At 47.9% G+C, this 19,768-nt stretch overlaps 1 protein-coding gene across 1 annotated transcript; it reads left to right on the top strand.

Moving 5' to 3' along the window:
* The first annotated feature begins 696 nt into the window (after nucleotides 1–696).
* Nucleotides 697–19,720, top strand: LOC133142788 (gamma-crystallin M2-like). Its single transcript, XM_061264338.1, has 8 exons — nucleotides 697–868; nucleotides 2,023–2,126; nucleotides 5,594–5,660; nucleotides 7,483–7,649; nucleotides 17,203–17,346; nucleotides 18,312–18,433; nucleotides 18,511–18,753; nucleotides 19,314–19,720. Exons 6-8 carry the CDS (start codon nucleotides 18,425–18,427, stop codon nucleotides 19,596–19,598), a joined length of 537 nt encoding a protein of 178 aa, XP_061120322.1. The 5' UTR covers nucleotides 697–868; nucleotides 2,023–2,126; nucleotides 5,594–5,660; nucleotides 7,483–7,649; nucleotides 17,203–17,346; nucleotides 18,312–18,424; the 3' UTR covers nucleotides 19,599–19,720.
* Nucleotides 19,721–19,768: the final 48 nt, after the last annotated feature.

The following is a 19,768-nucleotide window of genomic DNA, read 5'->3' on the forward strand; positions in this document are numbered from 1 at the left end:
GGCGCCGTGTAAACACGCAAGCGGTTCAATTTCATAGTGAGGAGAACCAAAGGCTTTGTATCGCCCAGTAAAGAAACACCGCTTTTGATGTGGCGGCTCCACAACAACGGCAACCAAGGCCGATGCTGCCGGCGAGCGCACGCCTGCATCCAGCACGCCGCCGTTAGCCAGGTTTCAGCTCGCCGCAGTCACAAATGTCGTCTTGTTTTTTTTTTTTTCTTCAATCCTGAACGCTTTTCACCCAATTGAAAGCTTTAACATTTCCAACATGTGAAGTGACAAACAAAGATGAACTATTTTTCTGACAAATATGTTGTCAACTTTACACCGGGCCCCGACATTTTGATATTGTATTGCCCCCTGCTGTCGACTGAAACTGATGTCAAAGTGGCTTTGGGTTGGCCTTGCAAAAGTCGGGTGAGCGGTGAGGTTGGCAACGCGAGCCCGAGGGCACCCATGTCAGTTTTCGGGTGACGGCAGAACAACTTCAAAATGTCCGACCCCAAAGATGGATGAAAGCAGGTGCGTTCGTTGTCTTCATCCTTTCAAGAATGCAAAATTAATCCGAATGCTACATCTCATGGGGGCACTTAAAACATCTCGCTGCAGAAATTTAGGACTCGAGTTCCGCTTTAAACTGGGAAATCACATTTTTCCAAAGTTAAATTTGTTATTTTATCGTTTTTTCCAGGCCATGCCAGCAAGTCACCCTCATCCACGTGCTCGCCGGCTGACTGATGAGCGGCTGGTGTGTCACCTTGGCGCCACAAGCGCCCTCCTCCCTAATGATGGCGCTGTGCCGCGCAGACGGCTAACTAGCCTCAGAGTGGAGCGAGCCCCCAGGCTAGTGCCACATCTTTCCATCAAGGTCCGCCTTCATCCCGCTTTGCGATGGGACACGCACGCACACACACATGCACGTGTAGCCGATGACAAATAATTCATATTATCTGGCACGGCTGAAAGTTTGCCACAGTGCCTCATTAAGCAGTCCTGACACTCCCGGGCTTAATAGCGCACCTTGCCGGGTGCCTTTTCTTACTTTTTTTTTTTTTTTTTTTCTTCCCCTTCCTTGATTTGAAGGTACATCCCACTAGTGGGCCTCGGGAAGAAAAAAAAAACGGTTGTTTTTCCACCTTGTCAAGGTGATGCAACTTCCGCGGCTGCCACATATCAATAATAATAACAACGCGCTCCTCTGGGTCGGTCGGCAAAGGACGATCACAAGAGCCGCTGAGAACTGCACTAACTTGTATTCATTCATTTATAATATTCAATATTCATGTATTTGTTGTAAATAAAATATTGGACTAACTCATTTAATCAATTTTACAACAGTTTTACATATTCAACATTCATTACATTCGTTACTGACATGAAAAATGTAATTTTGGATAAATATTAAATAATTGGAACATTTTAAAAATGAAATTTGACAAAACCTTTTCTCACTGTTCTCCAGCCCAGTGGGTCTAGCCACCCACCTCCAACTGATCATTTTTAGTGGCCATTTAAAGCCTCAGCTTCTTGCGACTGGCGAGGTGGCTTGCCGAGAGAGACGACAACTCTCTGGTAAATTCCTTCAATCTGCTTCATTGAAAAAGAAATCAGCTTTTGTACTGACGTAAAAAAGAAATGAAGCGAAAGAAGGAAAATGCATGTTTGGAACTAAAGTTGCTTTCACTTGCAAGAGTGCACGTTTCCCCCCTGTGCGCTCGTTCCACGGAAAAAAGTTTCCTCCTCCTCCTCTTGTCGATTCCCCTGTAAAAAGTGCGTGCGCGCTCTCGCCCTGAGGACAGCGTGCAACGGCGCACCGCACATGCCTCGTAGGCTCGCCAGGAGCTCGGCGGCTCTCAACTTGACGGATTGCCACTCCGGCAAACGCAAGAAGAAGAAAAAAAAAAACACCCACACTGTTGCTTGACTTGCGTTTGCCTCCGTGCACAAAAGAGGAACATCTTCACCCCCTCGCCTGTCTCTGCTGCCTTTTGTTTCCTAATCTTTCTTTCTTTCTTTTTACAGGCGCAATCAAGCACTCATTGCGGGTGAAATCCTGCCAAGGATTGCCAATCAAATGGCCATGAATTGATTTCAGCCTCTGAAAATCCACCACAGTTCTTTGGGGGGTATGTGCTTTTAATTTTTCTTGTCACTTGACAGGGAGCGTATCTGAAGTGCACTTCAATTTTCTGGTGCAACATAAAGCAACAAAAAAAAAAAAGTGATGCCCAGGAGCAGCTTGTTATTTTAATCAACTAAATGGCTGTGTTTGTATTTTTCGCGCTCAGGCCAAAGCCATGTCGAATACAAAAATATTGCTTGGCACCATCTTGTGGCATCCTGGTGGAAAAGGAAAAAAAAAGAAAAAATCGAAAAAGGGGGCCCCTGCTCCCCCCCCCTCCCACATCAAAGCCCTGCCCTCAGGCATCGTCTCGTGATATTTATTTATTGAGATGATTTTGCCGGGGAAACCCCCCCCCCCTTTGATATGTTGCCTGGCGGTCCTGGAAGAAGGTAGGTCACGGGGGTCACGAGGGGAGCTGGCGGCTGGCAGAGCGGGTCGCACAGCGCCCCGATGTTTCCAGATGATGCGCGGGGAACGGACGGGGCGGTTCCTATTGATCACGGGGGGGCATTGATTACCGTTAAAGGGCCAATTATTGTCTTCCTCCGCCGTTTGAAGGAGTGCGGCGCACATCTGTAGGAATATTGGATTAAGACGTCCGCAAGTTAGCATCCGGCAGGAAGCTACACAAATGTTTGACAGCGAGCAAGGCAACGCCGTCATTTACAAGCGCACTGGCCTCTTCTTATTTATTTATTAAGTTCCGAAATGCAAACTTTTCAATGATAAGTGAATACTTGAAGATATTCATTTAGCTATTATGTTTATGCACTCGGGCGCTGCTGCTCATTGAAGCGGCGCCGCTTGCAGAAGGGACCATTTAACACGGATGTTGTCGTGTAAACAAATGCAGCCGCCCCGTCCCCCTGAAATGAAGATGGATGCGGGCTGCTGGGATTTAAAAAAAAAAAAAAAAGCAGCGTCAACGATTGGCGCCGTCCTCGTGCGCTTCATTCAAAGGGGGGGGGGGGAATCAAGCAAGGCCAAATGGTGTCATCCATCAGGACGGACGCTGCAATTTGCCATCTCGTTTCTCATCCATCAAAATGTTAGGCGAGGGCGGGCGGCCGTTTGCACGCCACCAGCAAGTGTCCTCAGTGCGTCACTCACTCAATGCGAATTTAATCTTACGGAATTATCGCCACAAAATGGAGTCATGGCAACATGAATTTCATCTCACTTTTATTTTTGGAGTGAGCTCGGTCGGGTTTAATTTTGTCACACGTTCGACGTCCTCTTGCCGGCTTTTGTGAGATAAAAAAAAAACGCGCTGTCGTGTCAGGAACTCAACCGTCATTAACCCGACACGTTGACCTCCGACCTGCGGGGCAGACGACAGCATGCGCGCGGCATTGTGCCGCGAGGCCCTCGCGATTTATGGCCGTCAACACATTGAACGTCATTTGAATGTTTGCTACCACCACGACGGTGGCGGCGACAGCCTTCTCCTGTCAGCCGTCCTCACGGCACTTTTCGGCCCGCTCGGATCCAAGCGCCAAACAGAGCCATTGTTGGCATTTTTCCGAGTTGTTGTCAAGTGCGAGTTTGCTAAAAGAAAGAATATGCAAAAAAAAAAAAGTCTGGCATCCACCGCACCGGGCTGGGAGATGTTCTAAAGACCTCCTCTCACTTTTGTGCCAGCTCGGCTTTACCCGAGCGGCGTTGCGTTTAAGTTCCCCATCTGCTTGTCTTTGCGTTATCTCGCTCCAGGGCAGGCACCTTGCCCAAAACACACACACTCACACACTTTCATCCTTGGGATGATGACGCACTTTTTTTTTTGTGCAGCCCACACACACACTCACACACTCCCCCATCCGTAGCTGAGATCAAGAGGAACGCGGCGGCCTCCAGAGAGAGGAGGCCGCTAACTTCCTCGGAGCGTTGCGATGGCAGTCGGGCGGGCGGCTCCGTCACGACTTGGGCATTGGGGAAGGACGGCGCAAAGGGAAGCAAGACCACGTCAGGAAAAAGAATGAGCAAAGTTCTACACTGAAAAAGAGAATTTCTTTTTAGCAGTTTCATCTTCATAGCACCAATTCAGAAGGAAATTACGGAAAAAAAAACATTCATTTTTTGAGGGGGGGATTCTTGTTGAGTAAAACTAGACCGAGCATTTTGGGCTCAACAATGCCTTGACCTTTGATTGAAAAGAGGGAGCCATAAAACAGATTGTTGTATAATTTGTGCAGACCCCCCGCCGAGGATACGGCGCGCCGTCGTGTTCGCATCGGAATTTCCTTCTCTCAGCGCCAGTTTGCGCGCGACTGTGCCAGGGCCTCGTTAACGCTTTGAACATTCATCGGCCTCAACCGAGAACGGTGACGGAGAAGAAGGATCCCATCCCAAAAAAATGAAAAGCCACACAATCTGCGCGTGCACAAGAAGTGGAAGGAAGAGCTGCTGGAATGAGGCCTCGCGGTCGTCACGCCCCTCCCCTCCCCGCGCTCGCGTCTCCTGAAATACCTCTCGTTGGAAAGCCACGGACGGCGTTCCCCAGGGATCCTCTGCTGGTATCATTAGCGCGGCTCAAGTGGCGTACAAACTTCAGCAAAACGTCAAGCGAGGGGAAATGTGCTCACATTGCACCTCTCCCTCTTTTTGCTTTCTCGCTGTCTGATGCCGCCGCCGCCGCCGCCACACTCCTCTCCCAAATTAATATTTCTCCAAATAAAAGTCGGGGACAACTTGAAACTAGCGAGAAGAAGAGAGACTCGTGTGAAGTGGCGCCTCCTGTCTCATTCTTGTGGTTTTTAGCGGCTCCATCTTGTAAATGATGAGGTCGGCGTTTGGCGCACCCGCACACACGTTGTGTGCATCAGCAAAAATGTTCCTCCCCAAAAATTCTTTATTGTCCCTCCCGAGGAAATTCTGTCAGCGCTTTCCTGTTGTCGTGCACGTGCAGGCACACTCGAGCACTACGCAATCGCTGCTTTTTTTCCCCCCCATTTTGGAATTCCACATCTTTTCATGACATTCCAAGTCCCATTTTTCTTTCAAAATGCAGATGAGAACAAATGCCATGAAAATATTGTTGGCCACCAAACCTGTGAGCCCTGTCAAACAAAACAAGCACGCCTTTCCGTCAGTTTTTGTAACATTTCAAGCGGACGTGTTTCTATTTCTTTGGGCAAAGGCCAATTAAGTTCTGCGTCGCCTCGCCGGCCAGTGAGCATATCTTCCTTTTCTACTACGACCGCGACGTAATTGCAAGCTGCGCTCGGCTTCTATAAAGAGAGCGCTTGAGCCCGTTATCATGGCGGACCTCACAAGCGCTCGCTAACGAGCACGCGGGGCCAAACGTACAATTTGACACCATACATTATGTCACCAAACTGTAGACATTCAAAAATAGTTTTGCCTTCCGACAAAACATTGCGGTGAACCTCGCCGTTGGATCGTTTTCAAAGTGGAGCGGAAAAAAAAAAGAGAGAAAATAATGTTGACTCTGTTTCATTGTTGTTTCAGAAAAGGAGACGCCGTTGTCGGCCTTAACCAGTCACATGACCGCACATGGGATGAGGCAACTACAAAAGTGAGTGACTTCACATTCATGACTTTGTAAACAAAAACAAAGATGCATTAAGTCGCAAAAGGTCAGCCGAGCACCAAACAAGTAAACTGAGGTCACGGAGCAAACAAAAATCCAGAGTCAAGGTAGCGTTCGCCGGATGTTGTCACCAGAATTGCAATCGACTCGCTTCTCGTCAATATTGCTACTTTGCATATCAATCCCGCCCTTGAACGCCTCAACGTGTTGCCGGTCATTATTTATTAGCCGGACACAAAAAGTTCAAAGACGAACGGGCGCGCCATAAGCAAAATAGCCCCTCGCGACGTTCTCGCTGCGTGCGCGGACGTCCACGACAAGTGCGGCGAGGCGAGGCGAGCTTTGATGTGACAATCATTCCCGAGTTAATTTGTCTTCAATCCCCAGCGCTCACGGCGACCATTGTGCAGTCATCAAGTCAAAAGAACACAAGAAGACAAAAAAAAGAGAGAATAAAAAAAAAAAAGCAGCCACTTTTCTGAACAATGTTGTCGCTTTGATACGTAGCTTCAGGGGAGTCCACCTAGAGGCCAAACGGGATCACTGCACGTGTCCTGTGCGACCACACGTCACACCTCAAGTTTGCCTGGAAAATGCCAATCTTGCTTTTAAATATTTCATGTTCAATATTTTGATGCTCAACACACTTTTTTGCGCGTCACGATTAAAGAATGGCTTGAACAAACGCTGCAAAAAGATAAATATAAAATATTACATTTTACACATATGTTCTGAAATAATACGGAATATCGAAGTTAAATGTGCGCGTCACGATTAAAGAATGGCTTGAACAAACGCTGCAAAAAGATAAATATAAAATATTACATTTTACACATATGTTCTGAAATAATACGGAATATCGAAGTTAAATGTGAAATTATTAAAACGTATTACATGATGAATAATTTTTGCAATATTTATATTAATATGATTAAATTCCTGTGTGACGATTTTATTTTCCTAATATTCTTACAATATTTTTTCCCCTCTTAAAACTCATCTTTTATTCTAATGTCATCATAATATCAAATGCATCCAATCTGTATCTAATGAAGTGCCTGGCTATGTTTTGTCTTCTCCTTCCTTGTGCTCTTCTGCCACCTGGTGGTTGGCGTGTGTATGTTTCCCCAACCCTCCCACCAACATCCAACACTGCTTGTATAGCTGGGAAATTCAAACAATATAAGCTCGTCCCCTCTTGTTGTTGAATATGTGTGTGTGCAATGTGTGTCATCATGATGACAGTTGATAGTTCTTTTAATGACCAACACAATTAACTTCCAGATAGCTAAATAGGGCCTCCTCAGTGTGTTTACGTTGTCATTAAAGTGACGGCCAAAGCGGCGGCGGCGGGCCCTCATTTGCATAATTGAATGGAGTCGCGCGCGTTGTGGACTCTGGAGACCGCACACGTCATCATTAAACGTCCTCCTCCTCCTCCTTCGTCTTTTTCTTCTTTTTTCGCCATAACAAAGATCTTTAAAAGGATGAGGGGGTGTAGGGGGGGGGGGCTCATTACTGACAAATGTAGCTGCACCCCCAAACATCCAGCAACGCTGATGCAAATCCGGCCGCGGCTCAACTTTCCCAGTCGAATTCCTTCCAAGAGCAAGCTCGTAAGCATGTTCCCCAAACGTTCACTTTTTGACATTCTTACGGCCAGCATCCCCCCCCCCTCCGCCCAACACAGGATGTGACCCAAAAGTTACGCAGGTGAAATTACAAGCAGGTGATCCAATAATAGCCGTGCCGCAACCATGGCTAACAAAACCCCCATTGTGTGTGTGTTTTTTTTTTTTTTTGTCAGCTCCCGAGCCGAGCGTTGGCATCACAAGTGAAGTGTTTGACGTTGGGCGAGGGGATGAATCAGAGAGGAGCCCGTGACCGTTTCTCCCAAAATATCCTGGAGGAGAAGTGAACAAAGGAGCCCACCTGCCGGGGGGGAGCACGAGCGCAACGCAGGAGGGCAACCAGGTACACGACACTCCAGCGCAAATAAAAATAGAATATCGGCCCTTACCCGAATCAGCATTTCAAAAGTAAAATGTGCATTTTAATATTTATAAGGGACAAGTAGTGCTTCTCCTGTGAGGGGGAAATAAACATAAATAGAAAAAATAAAACAGATTAATATTTAAAAAAAAAAAAAAAAGATTTCAAGATGAGAAATGTAAATTCCACAAACAGGTTTTTGGACGGACATTTCCAATGACAAATATGCTTAGTTTAAAAATATGAAATATATGGTGGCATACAGTAGTAGTATAAGAAAAATACTTATCACACTAAATATAAACCGATATTTTTTTATCAAATACTATATAGTGAAGGAATTCTGATGACTAAACACATAATCCACGTAAAATAAATGGTCGTGTTATTTTTAACGTGAAGACATGAAACCAATCAAATGTGTACATTGGAATATTTAATGGTTTAATACAAATATGTGTGACGGTGTTCTTGACAAAATATTCAAATATAAAATGAATGTAAAAAATTAAATTATAATGAATCAATGTACAATATGATTTATATACCTTTCTAAATTCTCTCAAGGTGGTGTATTCTTATCACACATTTTTGCAGTTTAAGCCAACTCGTAATCCCAATATTACAAATGTGACCGTTATAATATTGAGCGGGAAAAAAATTGACCGAGCGTGACTTCATTGAATCGTTCCAGTTGCATCCTCCCAGCTTTTTTTCCTAAATTCATTTAAGTAAAGCAGTTTGACTCGCAATCGATGTCAATCTCCCCGCCCGACGATTATTATTGATCATAACTCAAGTCGATAGGGAAAGTGTGACAAATGTCAAGCTCCAAATTTTATTTTTTTGTCCTGGGCCAGCATCCTGCAGAGATGCGGGTGTCTCAATGATGCGCTCCTGGAGATAGCATCTTTCCATTTGCCCCACGGCATTACCTCTGTAGGCTGAGGTTTTTTATTATCGGGCCCGCCGCCGCCGCCGATAACGACGTTCCGCCCTCGCTCTGCCGCTAAATGGCCAGATTGTTTACGTGCGCGCGTGCGTGCGTGATAAGCCTCGGGAGCAACACTCACTCCATCAACACTTGAGCATCTAAATTAATTGTAGCCTGCTTTGGTTCAAGTGTCAGCATAGTAAAAGCTTCCGAAATAACCCAATAGTAGCATTTTTATTTATTTTTCTGTTTCTGTTGGCACAGCCGGGGGGCTGTGCCAACAGAAACAGAAAAAAAACCCTAAAAACCCTAACCCCCCCAACAAAAAAAAAAAACCATAGTGACTGAAGCAAACTATTTTTCCATTCCCACATCAGAGCCCAACCTTTCCAAAAGAAAACAAGGCGGGCCGCCGTGTTATTGCATGAAACACGTTGGCTGTTTTTTTTTGCCGCGCTACAAATCAGTTGTGACACGGGCAATCTGTGCGTCCACGGTGGAGAAAAAAATAAAAAAGAGGGTTCAAACGCGGCTAGGGGGAGCCTTGTCGGGCGCTAAGCGCGCAATGCAGCTAATGGCCTCCCGTCTACGTCTGCCGGCTAGCGCTTAAAAACTCTTTGGCGCTTTCATGTCCCGGCGAGCGACGTTCCTCTTTGGGACCGCCGTCCCAGATTTAAAGGCCTACCGCGCGCCGCCGGCCCTTTGTTTTGCCGTAAACTCTTGTTTTTTCATCTTTCGCCGTTCCTCACGGGGGCATGTTGTCGTCGTTTTTGGAAGGGGGTGGGCGGGGGGACGTCGGCAAGCGGGAGTTGAAATGGAAGGCGCCTCGCTTCCTTTTGCGCTTGCTCCTTGCTTTGTGTGTCTCTTCTCGTTACGTAGGCTCGGAAGTTTTGATCAATGTAGGTTGAATTAGCCGTCATTTTTGCTGTGTGTACTATATACTGGAATTATTATTTGGCACGCAGATTTTCTTATGCAGTCGGGCGAGGCCGTCATATCTCGCAGAGAATGAAGAATACCCGACCGTGTGTTTACTTGTGCTTCTTCACCGTTTGTGTTCCACTATTGATGCTAGTTTAGTTGGCCTGAACCTTCACTACCGTAATTCCACCGCAAGAGGTGCAGCCAAATAACTTCTGGAATTCACAAAGGCCCTTCTTTCTCCCGCCTGTTCATCTTACAGATGTCTACCCGAATGCTTGGAACACACAAGTAGCTGAATGCCTGATTAAAAATAAAAAAAAAGAAAGCAAAACGAGATGGAGCCGCGCAGACGTGTGCGACGATTCAAAGCTCTTGAAGTCAGCCAGTCAGCCAACCAGCCAGGTGTGGAGTGTTTGGGAGATCTCGCGTTTGAAAGAACTTGTGAGAGACGCCGAAAGAGAAGGAGAGCGCACGGCAAGCGTTTGAGAACAATGCGCCGTGCGTAAACAAGTCCTCACATCTCCAAAAGCGAGCGGCAAATGTTTGAAAGTCTCCTTTTCCACGCTGCGCTCATTAGCATGGCGAGGAAGTGCTTCTCGCCGCTTGGCTTTGTGACGTCCTTTCTTGCTTCCTTGCACCTCTGTCCTCCCAACTTTGGCACAGGGCTTAGCCTTGTCCAGAACCAGATTTTGTTCCTCCCCCTTTGACCTGGCACTTTTCATTGGGAGCACGACTTTGTGTCTTGGGAGCGGGAGCGCTCTCGCCATGCGGAGACGCCGGTTTCCTTTGCCTCGATTTTGTGTGATCTCGCCGCGTTGTATAACTCTTTTGCGCTGCTCTTGTGTCGTCTTTTTTTTTTTTTTCTTGGATCTTTTCGAAATCCCTCCCTTGCTCTTTCTGCGAGTTGCGTTCCGTATCGACCGCTCGCCGCTTTTTAATGTTGCGGCAAAAAAGGCCCGGGGCTTGCGGCTGGGTGGTGATGGCGGAGGGAGGGAGGCAGGGAGGGGTTGACTCCTGCCGCCCCCGTAGTGAACTCGGGCTCCCCACGCTCTCGCAAGTGCACTTGCTCTTTTCTTCTTGTCTTGCCTCTTCTTTTCCCGCTTTCCCGCACCCCATGCAAAGATCACCTCATGGAAGATTAAGATGTCGGAGCGGGATATTTGCACAAATAACCATCAAAGCGGTCCCGCGGGGGGCGCCAGAGAGCGCCGCGCTCACGGAGGCCTCGGTCCAAAGCTGCCAGGGAACAAACGGGATGGCTCCTCCGCCGGTCGGCCCCTTTTCAGATCCCCTCTTGACTCGCCTTTGTGTCTTTTTTTTTTAACGCTCTTCAGCGATCGATGCACTTCGCCGCCGCCTGAGATGAGCCTTTAATGGGACTTGAGCCGCTGATATCTCACTCCTCGTCTTGTTTGATTGCCAGGCTGCGCTTCCCGTACGGCCGGGGGTCGAGCCGAGCGGCCCCCGTTTGTTGGCCTGACCTTTGTTGCGGCAGCTAATGCGGGACGACACGTAGCCGCTCACCAGAGTTTCGATTTTTGGCAGAAATAACCGTTTTCCATCACGGCGAGCGCAGCTCGTCCATACAGTAAACGAACATCACAATCGAGTCCTCGATGGCATCGCCGACAAACTGTAAAAGATACTTTCAAGCGGCGCTCGTCTTTCAAGTGCCGTTCTGGCGCTTTTGACGTCCCCCAACGTCCCCCCATCCAAAAAAAAAAAACCACTCTGCACTAACGGCGCAGGTTTGACGACCGTTTGAAGGCTCAGCGGCGCTGACAAGCGCGTCACGCGTAGCCATGTTTTGTGTTAATACGACAAATTAAATCAGCCCGCCGAGCCCCCCCGTCGGGAATTCCGCACGCAGTCGACGCTCGCTGCGACAAATAGCAAACGTTTGCCGTTGCTGAAGCCCCCCCGCTGCAAAATGGCCGTTTTTTGTTTTTTTTGCATCCGCCCAAGATGAGGTCATTGGGAGTAAATGATGTGCTTTGTGGCCCCTGGCCCACCCCCTCCGTCTTTGCCAATAGGAACCTCAAAGACACCGACCCTGGCGTGTTATTGATCGGACACTCGATAGAAGGTCACGAGGGGTCCGGCTTTTGTCCCCCCTCTCCCCCCCCCAATAATTCCATTTCCCACAACGCTCTCAGCGGAGACATCTTGAGTGGCTTGCAAATGTCAGGGATTTTTTTTGTATTAATTAATTGTTAATTAGCTCCCTGAGGCTCGCTCACTAATTGAGAGCCCAAAAAACGATAGCGCCGCACAACTGGTACATAAATTAACCCGGGTATTAGAAAAGAAAAAAAATAGACAAGCCTTTCAATTTGATTTGCGTCTTAGGCTTCCTCAACGTGTCAGCCCAACTTGTCAAAAGCATCCCGTCGACGTCGCCAAAGTTTTGTAGCAATTAGCGAGGGCCTCGCTTGTCGCACTCAAGTTTTAGCACTGCGTAATTAGCGCTAGTGGAAAGACCCCGCCCCCCCCCCACCGCCGCCTTTGTCAAGGACTTGAGAGACGTCGGCAGAAAAGGTTGGCTGCGGGTGGGCGGGTGAACGTGCCACGCTCACGCCTGTTCCTCAATTACGCCCCCCGGCGTCACACGTCGACGCTAACGCAAAGTCTTCCGACCTCATATAAATAGATCGCTTGGATCAACCTGGCTTTGGATTTTTAATTTAAAGTGTGACATCAGTGGCGTCAATCTTAAAAAACACACAAAAAAAAAAAAAACGCAAGAGTCTAATTGCGAGGTTCACGGCAGGCTTGATTTGACTTTTTTTCGTTTTTTGTCGTTTCGAGGCATCGCGGTGACAGTAAACATGTGAGAATATTGGTTTTGTCTATTCAAGTCGTCGGCTGGCTCGCGAAAGTTTGCGCTCTTAAAACAAATAGGTCAAAGTTTGTTAGCGGCGGCAAAAGTTGAAGATGAAAACGCCCCACCGGCTCGTCGAACTGCGTCAATATTCAACATTTCCACGCAAACTCATTATCGGCAAAACTTTTGCTTTATCTGATGACAAAAACCTCTTCGACAGAATCTCCAAATTTGGACTTTTTGATCAGAAAAACTTTGAGGACTTTGTACTTGATTAAAGACGACGTTTGTTTTTTCTTGGATAAGAAACTTTTTTATCCAATGGAACGTTTCAACCTGCGCTCTTTGTCGAAATGCACCAACCATGTTGTATTGTGTGGTTCATACCGGAAGAGTTTCAGATGTTAAGTCTTTTTTTTTTGTATCCCGTCGTCTGTCATAATCCCCTTGGCGGGGCCCCCTCGGATCGATCGCTGCCCGCTATTGACACGACACCTGCCGAGGGCCGGCATTAAGCCGGCCCGGAGCCAATGTGGTACTTCAAAAAAAAAAAGAAAGAAACGTCCGCCGCCTTTCATGTTTGTCAACATCATCCCGCCAATTTGCATAATGACCTTAAGAAAAAAAAAACAGACAAGGGTAAAGCTGCTTTGTCGTTTGTCTGTCGCCTAATTAGAGAGAAGCGAGGGGCCGAGGCTGCGATCGCCTGCAGGAAGGCGCTGTGATCGCCTTGACAAAGCGCACCTTGGCTAATGAAAGCCCCTTTTCGTCTTAAAAAAAAGAAAAAAAAATCACCTTCCAGACGTCTCGCTAGACAAAAGCGCTGAGGTGTCACTTTAACGTGCATGCAAATGACAGCGGCATGTCACAATCATTTATTGATGAAGGAGGTCACCGACGGGGTCTGCGCTTTAGCTGAGCCCGCCCAGGAGGCGCTCGTGTTTCCCATCATGCCTCACTGACGGACGGCCAAGACAGACAAGGACGCAGAAAGGAGGAGGGAAGTTGCAAAAACATGAAGGCGTGCATAATTAGGACTTTTCGAATAATGTGGCAAAACGAGTCCAGCAGAGGGCACTCTTCTTGCTCGTGAGCTAATTAACTTTTTTTTAGTGGAAGCTAATTGGGTTGCTGCGTTTCCCTTTTTTGGTTGGGAATGAATAAGAGTTGTTTGTTGTTGTTTTAGTTGCACAATTCCATCTTATCCCAGAACGTCCTGACGGTTTTGTGGCCCGAGCTGATGTTCCCCGCTGTCTCTGACTGCGCACTCGGAGGAGGGGAAACAATGTGTGTGAAAGTGCGCAATTTACTTCCACTCCCCTGCGGAACAGGCCCCTTTTCCCGCCGTCGTCAAACGGAATGACTAAACGGCGGGGCTCTTATTAATTTAGAAGCTTACGGGCGCGACGTGGCGTGATTGACAATGTGATAAATGTTATTTGAATATGCTTGACATGAATTATGTAAGTGCAGAGCGATACGCCGCCGGTGGCTTTGTTGGCTCCCTCCAGCTCGCCGCCGTTCCTCTAAAATAATTGCTGTACAATATGGAGGGCCATCCTTTCTTTTGTTTTTGTACTCCAGTGTGCAGTATACATTTATCGATCGCCTTTCCTCTAATAGATGTTCTTTCAATTCTAGTAAGACACACTTGTGTATTTGCGATGTTGGCATGATGTTGACATCCTTGCAAGGACTTCCTGTCCTGCTTGATGTTGTTCAACACGCACGTATTCCGACGGCATTCACGTGACGCTGAAAATACCTTGAAAAGGTTTGCGACCTGCATTGCGCAGTTGCTCGATGCAATTTTTCACATCTTGGTGTATCTCAGTATTTATTGGTTTATTTAAGAGATACATGACCATCTATGTTTGAATGCGTCATTTTTTTTCTGGAGAAACGGCTTTAAGAGCAGTTTTTCCTCCTGGTGGGTTTTTGTCCCACGTCTCCTTCTTCTCGCAGCTCCTCGCCTTTGTTGCAGACATGGGCGCGCCTCGGCGGCGCTCTGGGACGGCCCCCGTCAATCACGGCTCCACGCGTACGGAGAAACATTTCAAACGTGGCCTCAAAGGCGACGCGTGACAGGCGAGCGTTTGAACGTGGCTGTAGCGCCCAAAACAAACGGCAAAAACAACGGCGGCGCAGGCGGGGAGGACGACTCCCCAAAAGTTAAAAAGAGGCGAGAATGTGGGTCTTGACGATGAGAATTAGATTGTGGTGTTTTTTTTTTAATTGGGCCGGAGCGGGACGTCCCGGCCGGTCCGTTGTGCTCCTCAGAGGCCTCGCTGGTGCGCTTGATTTCTACCTCCTTTGCTCGTCAGTGCCGGCAGGAAAGCGAAAAATGAGACGAGGCATCTTCGGAAGAGCTCGTCAATAGATTGTACATTGTCAAACCCACTTGTTAGCTTTTCCAGTCGGATGCTGAGTCATCAAACTTGCTCACGATGAAAACGCCCATTCAGCAAACCGCATTGCTGATGATCTGTCTCGTTAGTGTGCCCGCTTCATATTTGTGAGTTGATTTTTAAAGTCACCAAAATGGCGCTCTTGACTTGTTGAGACTTTGCGCATCCTGTCATGACAGACCGAGTTCCATATTGCCATGTGAAATGATGTGCAAAGCCCTGAAAATAATTTATTGGACCTAAGAATAATCACAAGAACAAAAAAAAAAGCCATTTCTCGGGGCCTGCCTAAAATATCCCCACAAACGTCATCAGAACAAACAAAAAAAACGTCCTATCAAATGCATAAAAAACCGTGACGCTTCCAAACAAGACTTTTGAACATTTCAAAAGGCAAATCAAAGCAACAAGAGTGATAAGCACAAAGGGGGCCCCGACACGAGCAACCGCCGTCTCTCCGGCCCGGCCCGGCCCGGCGTGGCGTGTGACACTTTTGACTTGTTTGCTTTGAAAGCACTCGCGTGTGCGCTGGGGGACGCAGGTCACGTCAGCCTGAAAGTGATTTTGTTTTTCCTGTTTCCAAGCGCTCCCTCGCACGTTGCACGCTCGAGCGTTACAAATGTTTAGATGCAAGCAAACAAATGCACTTCCAAGCTACAACAAAACACAGACCAAAAAAAAAGAGTTCTCATGGAAGCCTTTGCTTTGGCTTCCAGTGCCCTCTAGTGTTGGAAAAGGATTTGTCACCTTCATCTGGCTAAGATTGGACAGGACAGAAGAGCTACCTCGATTTAAAATAAAATAAGGAAAGATAATGTGAGATAAAACACAGTGACATAATTTTTTTGAAATATGAGATACAAATCATGATTTTGTAGTCACAACAACAAAATGTAAAAAACAAATGTCGCGTCCATTTAAAAATGTCCCACAAATTTTTTATTGTATTTCTTATTTAGTTCATAAATTTGCCAGTAGTGGAAACCTCAGCATTTTTTTTTTTCAGGTCTACTTACGAGTCACATGCAAATAATTACAACTGTTACACACTATACATGTGAATAAAAATATATTCTAAAAAAATAAAGTTCTTAAAACAACCCCAAAGGAGGATGAAACAAACAAGAAAACAAAATCTTGGAAGGTCAAAATAACACTTTTTTATCTTTAAGGATGGAAGCTAGCAGGGTAAAAAGTTGAAGCATGAATAGCATTTATTATCGGCCTTAATGAATTCAAGGCGGCTGTGTTTTTGCTTCTTTGAGCTGCCGAGGAGCAGCAGCAGCAGCTTCTTGTGCTTCTTGTGCTTGTGGTTGCGGCGCAGTCAGAAGCTCATTTCAAACAACTCGCAAGCTCCCCTCAGGACGCCGCCTTCTAATGTCATCACTTCAACTCCACTAATGCCGCGCTTTTATTTCGTATGCGCGGCCGCTGCGGGACGAGGCCAAGAAACACACATTCAAAACAATTCCAAGACTTTTTCTATCTGCTCTTATTTGCAGGAGACGCCTCGTTCGCCGTTTGAGTTTAATTTGAGGCCATGTGATCATGAGGCGCCGGCGTTATTGATGCTAAGTAAAAGGGATGTACAGAGGAAGCGGACTCCTCATTAGGTACACCTCCACGATGCCATGCAGAGGCCTTTTTGATATAATAGCAAGTTGAAATTTCACGTACAAAAAAAAAAAAATGCCTACGCCCCCATCTCCCCCTCACCTGCCGGGACTCCTCGAAATAAAATTCAAATGGCCTCTGGCAAATTATAAAAAAAAAAAAAAGCTTTCATGCTGCCATGTTGAGAAAAAAGTGCAAGCAGTCAATCAAAGTCAGTTTTTTTTTTTTTTTTTCTTTCCTTTAAAACGGATGAAGATCATTATGAGCACAAGTTGCCCGGGCAGGAGTTCCGGCGACTAATGTGATCAATAATTGATAGACGGTGCAATGAGTCGAGATATAAATAAATACATTCAAAAAAAATAAATAATAATAATCTGCCGATTTTCCGCCTCCCCTATGGTGCGCTTATCACTTGCTGTTGTCAGAACCCATTTGCTTTCATGACAAATTGGAAGATGGCAACGAGCGCGGCACACGTGTTTAGAAAGCTGAAACACAGGGATGGGCGGGGGGGGGGCGAAGGGGGCTCTGGACTGGGCAGAGTGTGACTTATTTGACAGGAGGCCATGTGAGGCACTGAAGCTCAACTACTTGCTGTAAAGGTCCATTCCAAGTTTCTGCGGCCGCTTTAGATTCTCCGTCCGTCGGCTCTGTTGACGGACTCCTAAATGTGGACTTTAAGCTTTAAGCGTACTTTGACTAAAACTTCCAATCTGAAGAGTATAATTGACAGCTGCACGCACGCACACGCTGTCTGGCTCCGTCCGAGCGCCTCCCGTCTGCTTCCTGCTCTTCCAACAAACTGTTTCCTCTTAATTATCCCCCCAGAAAAAAAAACGGAGCACATCAGAGACATGGCGGCAAATCCGAAGGCCCTGGCACGGGCTCACAGCGACGCCGGCGTCTGCCGTTCCCGATAGAGCGCTGGCGCTGGCAGGGACAAGAGAGGCGGCGGCAGCGGCTGGAGATTCGGTAAGGACCGTTTTGCCGGCTCCCTATTCTGAGAGGCTTACTTGGCTGGCGTGCTTTATTTTTTTTTTTTTGCTAGCCGTCTCGCACGGGAGCGCCATTGTTTACGCCTCGGCGGCGTGCTGCTTTTGAGAGAGAGCGAGGCTGGCACGCTATCTCGCACGGCAACATTTTGGGGGTGACGCTTGTTCTATACGGCGGGGTCAGCCCACGTTTTGGATTGCACGAATCGAACATCCCGACGCCGCTGTCAAGCGACTGAAGTCTCCTCGTTGGCACGCTACTGGCAGACTGAGGTGCCCGCAAACCCTAGCGTGCATGCTTGTTATTCACAACAAAGTTGAGAGGGGCGGTTAGTTGGTGATGTAGAACCTCACACAGCCCACCTTTTGGTCTTGGCCTCAAATTGCTGAGTCTAAATTGGGAACCTCAGGATGATTATTGGCATCTTAGCCATTTTCTTTTGTGAGGTCAAAGGCTAAAAGTTAATCAGGTCCGGGTTTCTCCTCACTCGGCGGGGTGTGCATGGAAAGAAGCGCCATTTGATGTTAGCTCGCCTTCAGGGAGGTGAGGCGGCGTCGGGAACATTCGCGCAACTCGCCTGGCCCGTTTGCTGTGATTGTCTTTCCACAAAACAACAACAAAAAGCCAGTGTGGAAATAAAGAGGGGTCGCTCGTGCTTTGTTTTGCCGTGAAAGGCTAAAAGGTGTGGGTGACCTTTCTGCTCTCGAGTGGGAGGGGCTGCAAATTGATGCCATTGCTTCCCAACATATCTGTAAATCACAAACCCTAACTCCTTGATGCCCCTTACAAATATTTTTCCAGGAGCAATGGGTAGAAAATTGTCCCCCGCTGGACCCTTTTTTTTTTTTTTTCTTTAATCCCCCCATTGCTTTGTTGTTAGGAGGCCACGCACCCTAAAGACCTTTTGTTCTGCCTTTCAAAAGCTTCCACGCTTGCTTCTATAGGTAAACTCTAGCACAGAGGAGATAAGTGGACAAAAGAGGGCCTGGCGCTAAACGCCACGAGGGAGGATATAAAAGGAAGCACCAAATACGCAGGCGGGCCGTCAGGCGCTAACATGGGCAAGGTAGGACGCAGTTCTAATTAGATCGCACGCAAACGGCTAGCAAAATCCCAGAGTGACGGCGCTCTCTCTTCTTCCAGATCATCTTCTACGAAGGCCGTGACTTCCAGGGCCCGCAGTGGGAGTGCGGCGGCGACTGCGCCGATACCTTGCGCCACTTGGGCCGCTGCAACTCCATCCGGTCCAGCGGCGGTCACTGGGTGCTCTACGAGAAGGCCAACTTTGCCGGCTACCAGTACGTCCTGGGCCCCGGCGACTACCCCGACTTTGGCAGCTGGATGGGCTTCAACGACCGCATCCGTTCCTGCCAGATGTTCCCGCCGGTGAGTCAATCAAACAGACAGCTCCGGCACCCCCCCCCCCCCTCCTCCTCCTCTCCCTCCCCCTCCCTCTCCCCAGCGCGCCCCGGTGCACCGCCGCTCACCTTGCACATCAAATGATCGCCTTTTCAAAATGGATGTCAATCAGCGGGGCTTTTGATTCCATTTCGAGATCCTCTGGCAGGTCACGGCATGAAAGGCTTTGGCTGCCAGGCCCACAAAGGAGAAGCAGTCATCCTTTAAAAGGAATATCAGACAACCCCATAAGACTCCGCTGCCTTCATTCTAATTCTGCTAATCACACAAACGGCTTCTGGCGCTTTCAGGCAACGCCGTGCAAATGTTTAAAAAAAATCTAAACTTGTGTCACGCCCCTGAAAGTGTTGCTGCTTCAAGGTGCGCTGCCTTTCAAAGTGAAAGATTATCTCGGGCCAGAGACAACAAATTCCAAAACTGCCGTCATACTTGCCAAAGTCACCAAGAGTAGATCAGCAATCTGCTTTCCCCTGAGTTGATTTTATCCAAAGCCAAGCCCGAGATTGAAACCCGACCCCGCTTTCCAGTACAGGGGCTCGTACAAGTTGAAGCTGTTCCCCCGTCCCGACCTGTCGGGCCGATCCACGGAGGTGACGGACGACTGCCCCGACGTGGCCTCGCGCTTGCGCCTGAGCGACGTCTACTCGTGCGACGTGGCCGAGGGCTTCTGGATCATGTACGAGCACCCCAACTACAGGGGGCGCCAGTTCGTCCTGCGCCCCGGCGAGTACCGGGCCTGCGGCGACTGGGGCAGCCAGCAGCCGGCGGTGGGCTCGCTGCGTCGGATCAAAGCCCTCAAGGCCAACGAGTAATAAAAGTCGCAGGCATTTGCACAAAAACGCGCCTTTTGTCACGTTATTTCGCCTCATTTGAGATTTTGGTCATGCAACGCCCCCTGGAATTAAGACTGCCCAATCACATCGCGGCACGCAGCTCAAGGTAAGTCACTAAAGTCTACTTTGTTGATTTGTAAATAATTTTA

This window comes from Syngnathus typhle, linkage group LG18 (genome assembly GCF_033458585.1).
Source record: "Syngnathus typhle isolate RoL2023-S1 ecotype Sweden linkage group LG18, RoL_Styp_1.0, whole genome shotgun sequence".
Lineage (NCBI taxonomy): Eukaryota > Metazoa > Chordata > Actinopteri > Syngnathiformes > Syngnathidae > Syngnathus > Syngnathus typhle.

What these genes read in the sequence shown, in the direction of transcription:
- LOC133142788 (XM_061264338.1), top strand. An exon ending in CCTGCCAGATGTTCCCGCCG is followed by an intron (nt 18,754 to 19,313) that starts GTGAGTCAATCA and finishes CCCGCTTTCCAG; the next exon opens with TACAGGGGCTCGTACAAGTT.